The sequence below is a fragment of the Pygoscelis adeliae genome, unplaced genomic scaffold (genome assembly GCF_000699105.1).
Source record: "Pygoscelis adeliae isolate BGI_AS28 unplaced genomic scaffold, ASM69910v1 Scaffold294, whole genome shotgun sequence".
NCBI lineage: Eukaryota > Metazoa > Chordata > Aves > Sphenisciformes > Spheniscidae > Pygoscelis > Pygoscelis adeliae.
The window spans coordinates 3,458,288-3,467,269 of record NW_008824722.1 but is presented as its reverse complement, the minus strand read 5'-3'; the positions used below and the strand labels follow the sequence as shown (position 1 = coordinate 3,467,269).

The 8,982-nt window shown below is 35.7% G+C and overlaps 1 protein-coding gene across 1 annotated transcript in view; it reads left to right on the top strand.

Moving 5' to 3' along the window:
* Window positions 1-8,144, top strand: part of IDE (insulin-degrading enzyme) — a 59,367-nt gene extending 51,223 nt beyond the window's left edge. Inside the window, exons 22-25 of the mRNA XM_009323326.1 lie at window positions 537-598; window positions 2,170-2,242; window positions 4,181-4,248; window positions 5,501-8,144. Coding sequence (XP_009321601.1) covers window positions 537-598; window positions 2,170-2,242; window positions 4,181-4,248; window positions 5,501-5,590 — 293 coding nt within the window. The 3' untranslated portion in view covers window positions 5,591-8,144. The remainder of the gene's footprint in view (window positions 1-536; window positions 599-2,169; window positions 2,243-4,180; window positions 4,249-5,500) is intronic.
* The last annotated feature ends 838 nt before the right edge of the window (window positions 8,145-8,982 follow it).

Below are 8,982 nucleotides of genomic sequence, written 5' to 3'. Positions count from 1 at the left end.
TATATGATTAGTTCATTACAATTTAATTTATATGAAGTGATGTAGCTGCTGAGACACATTGTCCCCAGATATCTTAAAGGTGAGTATTCCTTAACAGGTATGATGTAGGCACCATTCCTTACATTTATTTCAAAGTACATCCTGCCAAAGTACATCCTACCATCCTGTTTCCTAACTGTGCATAAAAGCCATCTTTAGTCAGTCTGCATTAGAAGTACGTAACATTGATTTGAAGAGAATATACAGAAGTAGGCATATCTGGCTACTGAGTAACACACGCTGCAATCAGTATTCTTCAAACATGCATTTTTTAGTAAGTCCAATCAAATGGACTTACTGAAGTATAATTTTCTGCCAAGCTTCCAATGACACTTTCAGTGATGCAAGTATTAGCTTGAAAGTTAAGAATGAAAAGCATATCATTTGCAGTCAATTATAGCATCTGAATGTGAAAGAAAAATACTTTGAATAAGTAGTGTGCTAATAACGAGCTATGATTTGCAGACTTGTTCTAATTTTTTACTATTGTTGTGCAGATAACATTGAAGTGGCTTATCTAAAGACCCTGACCAAGGATGATATTATACAGTTCTACAAGGTAAGTTAGTCATGTAGTTAAAATGTTACTTGGAAAGAGATGTATATATAACTGGATATTATTTGTGTGAACTATGACAACATATACTTATGCCTGTTTTAGGTAGATGATATGATTGATGCAGATACCTTAATAATAATTTAGTTTCCTGAATTGTACTTAGTTTAATGGCAACTAGCATACTGTAAAAATTGAGGATTGGGTTTTGTTGTGGGTTTGTTTTGTTTTGTTTTGTTTTTCCCTTACCAGCTCTTATTCTCCTCTTGTCTCATTTATCCTTTCTTTCTGAATAAAAAATGTGCTGCTCTGACTCTATGACCAAGCTTGGCCAAAATTGCAAATTTGTTCTTTTTTTTTTTTCTTCAACCAGTAAATGATTCAGCTTATTTTGTGTGCATGAATTGTGAATGAAACAGATATTTTTAAAGCTTTGTTCACTGTAAATCAACACTTTTTTTTTTCCTTCGTCTCATAGTTAGGCAGAACAAAGGAAGAGCATAATGATGCAGTAATTGTACATTGCAACTCAGCATGAAGTTGCTAGATAGATATCTAATATAAGCAATTGAAATACTAGGGGGGTCCCCCCAAAAAACATAAATTGGGCCTCATTCTTTCTGTTTGTAACAAATTTCATAGGCAATGATAATTCACCATATTGCAAAGTGTATGTATTGTTTTATTGCTTACAGAGCGGCTAATAGCTCAGGGAGTACTTTGAAAAATAATGTAGATGTATGTCTTCGGAACTTATTATTGGATGGAAAAATATCTGCCCATGAAGAAGCATGGGTGTATCTATATGTTCTTTTTCTCTCGCGGGGGGCGACGGCGGCGGCGGCTAATGTCTTTCAAAATGGTTTCTCTTTTGTACTCCGTCTTATCCTTTTCACTGTCCAAGGTCATTTTTACATTACTGTCTATTTTTATGAGACTTGGTCTCAAAGCTTAAAACTGGTTATTATTTACACGGCACAGTGAATGCTAACATCTTTGTTTTGGTGTTTGTTTTTTTTTTTAAATGGGTGAAGATATGTGGCAAATACAAACTTAGTAAATGTAATTTCAGCAGCTGTTGTTTAATAAATGATAACTTGAACAAGTATCCACATTCTGGTTTTGTAGGAATCTATACTATTTTGCTTACATTAATGCTCAGTACATGATTATCCGGTATTCCAGAGCAGAAATAACTGGCTCTATTGAGCTAGTCCATCTGAGTTTAATAATTGTGTTCAGGGTGATGTGCTTCCAGAAGGCTGCTAGGGATTGAAAATTCTGCAGAGATTTTAGGTTGCATTCCTGATGCTATGATAGTTAATGGCTGAATTCCTATTACTTCCAGTTTTTCTGAGTCCTAAACAGTACATGGATTTCTTAACTTGATTGTAAAATGATTCAAAGTACTGTAGGGATGACCTTTAATAATATTTGAAGGGACATCCCAAAATTCATCCCTGATTTTAAAGCTTAAATTAAAATTTAAATGCTCTCATTCTTCTATGTTTTATAAATATAATGTTTTGAGTGATACTTCCCACACCTGAAGGACTTGATGTTTTTTACTGTAGGTGCTGTTGGCAATAGATGCTCCCAGAAGACACAAGGTATCGGTACACGTCCTTGCAAGGGAAATGGATTCCTGTAAGTATTGTGCTGAAGATAGTATTTAATCAATTCCTGTTCAAGCAAGTCAAAGACAGCCATGTTATGAGATACAAATGCACTATAAGAAAAACTCAGCTCTGGTGATTATATACCTTTCAGAGGAAAAAGTATTTCTTTTTATAGGTTTTCTTCACACGGGTGCTTCAAATTTTCTGACTGATGTTTGTGGCCAAGTTCTTCAGCCATTCTGAAGTATATTGATATTAAAACAATAGATCTTAAAATAGCACTTCTTTTTTTCAAAAGGATATTTTAAAACAAACATAAAACTCTGTGATAGTCCTACAGGGAAGAACAAAATTAGGATTGCAGTTACCGATACAATGAGGATTTGGGTTTTTTTTTTTGCTGACAAGCACTGAATGTCTGCAATTTTATCCAAGCACTCTCAAAGGAAAGAAAAAACAAACAAATAAAAATCCCAAAACCAAACCAAACCAAAAAAAACCCCAAAAACCAAACCTCTGGGAATGTCAAACGTTAGATATAAACTTGAGAAAGTCAAAGTTAGTTTAGGTTTTACTTTCAAATAATCTAGATTAGCTGTGCATTGTAAATTGTGTTGTTCCATTTTAGAATTCAATAAGAAAAAGTCTAAAAGTGTTTCTGGCTAATATAATTAAACTGAGAGGAAAAACTTCTATGTTGTTTTGTGTGGATTTTTCACCAATTTATACTGGACTTAAATTCCAACATGTAACTAGTTGCAAAATCAAGAACATTAAAGGCTTTTCTGCAGAACAGAAAGAAGCGGATAGCTGTGTGCCTGTCATGAAACTCCTTCCAGTCTCAGAATGATTGATTTTTATGGTACCGTGGAAATTGTAACTCTGCAGCTGAGTAAGGAAGACTTGCTTCAGAGCATCTTTCCAGTTTTCATGACTAATCATTGCTAAATAGAAATAGCTCTAATACTTCTCCTATCTAGAGAAAACTCTTTAAAATGTAGTAACTACATTGCCAGAATGGTTTATTATTTGTTTGGAATGGTATCTTCCTAAGACAAGGGTGAGCATGGGAGACAACCTAACAAGTGGTTACTCTTACAGAGATTACAGCAAGGTATTCTCTCCACATACTCCCCAGTCCTAAACCATTTAATCTGGCATGTGGCCTCTCTCCTGCCATGAAAGAGAAAGTGGGACTTGCATGCATTTCCCGTGAGTCCAAATGAGCATTCTTCCAAGTGCAAAGGAGGAAGGCTAAAAAGCTTCCCATAGAGAACCCTTCCTCCTGGAGGCAGACACACCATTTTCTCTGAGTGGAACAGAATCAGAGGCAGTAGAGATGAGATCTGGGATTTTAGGAGGGGGAAGCACTTGAACTCCCAGGGTGAAGGTTAGGGTTGAAATTTGAGTATGGAGATAGAAGGGAGGTTTAAGGAATTTAAGACTAGAAGTTCTTATGGACAAGTGGATTGGATGCAGGAAGAAGTTTTGGGGCGACTGGAGTAGAGCATGCATGAGGACAGGCAGGGAAGATTTGGGGTTGCTATCCAGAGTTTTGGTACATGGAGTAACCCCCACATCTCCATAGGCACGTCCTTACTAAAAGGATATACCACTGGCATTTACTACTGTTCTCATAATTTGTGCTGGAAAACAGTTCTAAGTATTCATTGATCAGTAGATTAGCAGTTTTTATTTCTACATTCTCTTTATGTGTAAGTAAAATGAGTAAAAGCCACTGCCTCAGCACATGTTCTCAAGTCAAATCATGGATTAAGCCCTTTGTATTTCTAAAGACAGCCATGGAGTATAAAAGCAAAATGTTCAGAAAATCTTCTTTAGAGATACTTTAAAATTAATAACCTGTGCTTTATATAGATACCTGTCTTACAAGAGAAAAGAGTTTATTATGTAAAAGGTACTGATTAAATTACAGTCCTGAATTAATTTTGATGATGTTAAATAGGCCCTGTTGTTGGAGAATTTCCATGCCAAAATGATGTGAACCTGGCACCAGCACCACCACTACCACAGGTAAAAAGAAACAACACACAAAAAATCCCAGGCTGTATTCTTAATATGGAAGTTTGGTATCATTAAATATAAGTTTATAGGGAGAAACAAACTTCTTGAAATTCATGCTGTTGTGGGGCTGTTGTTTCAGCTCTTTTCCACGTGTATTGTCATCCTCAATAACAACAGGGATTTTTCCTGATTTCTTTTTTTTTGTCTTTTTAACAGTCTGTCCTGTTACCTTTGTTCCCTCTATTCCATTGAAATGAAAGCGAATAATACTAGTTAACTCTACTGAGTATCTACACTATGGAGTAAAATACAGACTATTATTGTCTGAAAATATTGATTGTATATGATCGGATGTATCAAGTGTCAAGAAAGATGCATATGCATCAACAAATTTATCATCTTCTGACGTCTTGTCCTATGTGAGATACGGAAAGTCAAACTGCATGTTTATTAGGGCCTCTCCCCCCCCCCCCCCCCCCCCCCCCAAACTGAACTCCAAACCAATAACAACAAAACCAACTATCTGGTCATTATCTTAAAGCCTAAAATAGTAATGCACATTCCTGTCAATGTGTAACCTGTGGAGGAAGCAATTTGACATTCTATTCATACAAGTATTACAGATTTCACTGTGTGGTTAGATCTGAGAGCACTGGGCCTTTACTGGACTTTAAATGAATTTTCTTGAAGAAGGATGGTAATGTTTGTCCCAATAGAGATTAACTTGTCACAATGCAGTAGTAGATCTGTGTTCTTATTCAGTCCTTATAGGTGAAATAATCGCCATGGGTGGAAATATCTGTATGAATTACATGTGGATATATTAGCCATTAAGACTGAAATATTAAAAAGTTACTTTGTTACTGCAACTAAAAATAATAGCTCACTGAATTGCTATTGTTTTTATGATCTTACCTCTGATATTCAAAGGATAGGTGGGATGTTCTGAAGTAGAATTTGTAAATGAAAAGACAAGCTCTGCACTTCCTAAAGTTCCTGCCGTTATTAGTAATGCAATTACTGCATTATAGCTATTGTTTTAAATCATCTAGGGTAAATATGAAAACATTTCATAAGAAATAACACTATATTTGGGGGGATCCTGTAATAATGAAATGTGAATCACTAATATTGTAGAAAAGAGCAAGAAAAGATGTGTTTATATGTAGCTGTAGCAAAAGTGAAATGAAAAGCAAGGAATTTCTCACTTTTCTGATTAAAGATATTGAGCAGACTTTTTCTTGCGTACGCTTCTTTGCAGCCAAGTGTGATTGAAAATATGACAGAATTCAAGCGCATTTTTTTTCCACTGGTGAAACCACATATCAATTTCATGGCTGCAAAACTGTGAAGAACCCCAATGGATGAAGAAATGCAGATGATCAGTACTGACATGGTTTCAGGGGACTTCATGATGAACAAAATTATTAAAGATCACTAGGATAAATGGTTCTGTCCGTTATGAAAGTCCCGAGTTCCTTCTTGGTTCATTTGACATTAGCTTTGTGTTAGGGATAGAGAGTATATAAAAATCAGTTGTGGTCATGTGTCATTTATATTACAGACAACCTGTTGAAAACCAAAATCAACTGAAACAACGATAATAAAAAACTTGTAGATGCAGTATATTTTTAAAATAGTAGATCCCTTCAAATTTTCATTTTGATAAAATAACCCTCCAGGGCAAACAAAATTGCTTGAAATTTCCTTGTTACTCCTGAAAAACACCATTTAGTATCCCAATAATTATCTTATTGGGAGCTGGAGGGGGTGAGAAAAGTAGGTCCTTTTTGGGATGGGGTCAACAATTTTTCTTAAAAATAGAGACTTTCACATTTTTTTGAAGTGACGTGTTGAATGATACTTTTTTAATTGATCCTTAATGCAACCAACATATTTTCTATTTAAGTTTTATGAAGACCAGTGGGGGGGGGGAAAGGAAATTTGACAACACAGTAGTAAGTGAGAGAATTGTCTTAATGAGAATAATTGAAGATACAGGCATGATTTTAATCTTTCTATACAAATCTGGGGACATTTTATACTGGAACTAGTAAAATGCTGGAAACACTTTAATAGTGCATCGTATTTTTGTTATCAAAAGTGTTGTCCCGGTCTCTTGATACTGTCAACATCCTGTTCAGTTTTTCAGTGTTACAGTGAATTGTTTCCAATTGGTATATAAAATACTTCATTTGGTGTCACGTTTTGTTTTCAGTTGCGCGTGTACTGATGGAGAAATTGGTCTATTTTGCCTCTATTTGTTATGTTAGGTCTCAGTCCAGCAAAGTACTTACTAGTGCAAATAACTTTAAGCACGCGTTAGTTCTTGACTCAAGAACAGGTGAATGTCAGCTATGGGCCCTGTAATGAATCAGATACATCATTGTTCTGACACATCTGCATGGGTCCTTGTCCTTCAGGAAGGCACTTGGGACAGTGCGGTACTGCTATGGCACAGGGTGTGGTTCAGGTTACATCACAAAATGGTTGTTCCTACTTCTTTCAAGAAGGCTGCGCAAAACCCAGAAGGCTCAAGAATTACGCTGAAATACTATATGTATATATATTCCGTAATTTAGTAAAACGGAATATATGGTGTCTAATCTTCACTGAGTTTACTGACTTCTGCAGAGTGGTCTGGTGCTTGGGACAGCCCCCAAACAGAAAAAAGGCAAGGGAGCATCTTACTAAGTTCTCCTACCTGTTTAATGCATAAAATTGATTGTAATTATTCAGACAGGATAGAGTATGCAAAGCACTGAAGATACAAAAATCTGCTCATGAGGGGTGTTACTGAGAGATTGTTTCTTATTAAAAGAACCTGAAACTGAGGCCCTGATGTGACATGCATGTTGTCATACGTCAGAATCCTGGTATATTCGATAGAGCTGTTCTCATCATAGAATCAATGTTCTTTCTTACGCTGCCTCTGAAGCCAAATGAAATGACTGCTTGACAGGGTAAGGGCCTTAAGTTGTGTTTATCTGAGAGTCTCTTCTAATTGAATAAATACAGCGTATTTAAAAGTTGTTTTAAAGGTTAACAGTACATGTTTCAACATCTTTGTAATAAATTTGATGATAGTTTGTGATGTAACCTGTTGCTAAGGAAGGCTACTAGCACATTTTTGTAGCCTGAGGAGAAAAAAAAATTAAACATTGTATAAGCAAAAACAGTAAAGGTGTCTCTGTTCACCACATTTTTCATGGATCCTTCACATAAAATCTTGCATTTCGCTTTTGTTTATAGTTTTTCTTTAGTAAAAGTATTTGTATTATATATAGTAAAAGTTTTGACAACGTATTATAAAAATATATTTTTTTGGAATTTAGTATTTAAACATACCACTCTTACGGTGAATAAAATGAAATGGCTTCTATCGTGTGTAAAAATAAATATATATATATATTCATGGAAGTACTATCAACTCTAATTTTAACAAATTATATGAATAAATTGGAATGGCAGTGTATTTAACACAAGCTCACAAATCATGTTTTCCAGAGGAAAAAATGTAGAATTTCAAAGTTCTGTGGCTGGATGTGGAAACCCATGTAGTTTTCCAGCAACTCTCAATTGCTTTTAAGTGTTCTCCAGCATTTTACAGTTTCTGAGTTTGATATAGCAGTAAATTTTGATAAACTCAGGCATACTAATGGGTTCATTTTAATGGATCCAAAGCTGCAGTGTCTACAAGCAATAAAAAACTACCTAGAATACACTGTAATTCAATTTTAGTGCTTGTTAATTAGTTTATGTAAGAAACCATAAGTTATTATTACATAACTGTAATTTTTGCAAGTGCTATTTTAAGCAGTTGATGTGGAATTGGGTGCATGTGACACAGCCAGTATGACAGAGTGCTAGAGTTATTCTGTTTACAATAAACAATCTGAATTTAATGTTTGGAGTTCTTAATTTGTTTCATTTTAATTTTTTGCATACTGGTAATGTTACATCTATCAGTCTGTGCATGTTTTTTATTACACGTTAACTGTGATGTTCTGCTGTCCAGTTGCTGGGACTAGGTAGGCTGAATAGCATTGCTGGAGAAGGTTCCCAGTCACTTCTAGGGAAGTTTCAGAGGACTTCCCCATGTGGCATCCCACACCTTTTAGGTAGATCCACCTCTGTTGCTCTCCGAGTGTATGAAAACTTAATATAAAGGTAGAAATACTTGCACAAGACAGGATTTTAACTATCACGTCTGAAATGGTAAATTCAGAGCACCGCTGCAGCCAGACAGAATCGTGCCTAGTGCAGCTTTGCAGTGTTGCTTTTGAGAAATTACTTTCCCTGGTCATTTTCTTTGTTTTATGCACACCAAAAGATTACGTTTAGAAAGGTTAGGAGTAAGTGTGATTGTTAGAACAGTGAACAACGTCAATTCTGAGTTCTGACAGCGTAAAGATACAAGTCAGCAGCCACTTCTGCTGTTCTGATTGGGGCTCGCTGAAGTAATATCTGACAGTTAGCAATGTTGAGAGACAGGTTTTGGCCTTGGCATTGGGAAGAGTGGTTGGTACTGTCAGCGGAGAAATACAATGCCTGCAACCCACCTGGAAAATTATTTGTCCCCAACATCAGGGCTCTCTTTCTCCACCCCCAATCATTAGGGATTGGTATAAATCTTGACTCATTGTCTTTTGCAAAAAATCAAGCTATCCAAATTTACTTCGACTGTTACTGTTAGCCATAAAAAAAACGCTTCAGCTGTTTCAGAATATTGTTTCAGCGCTT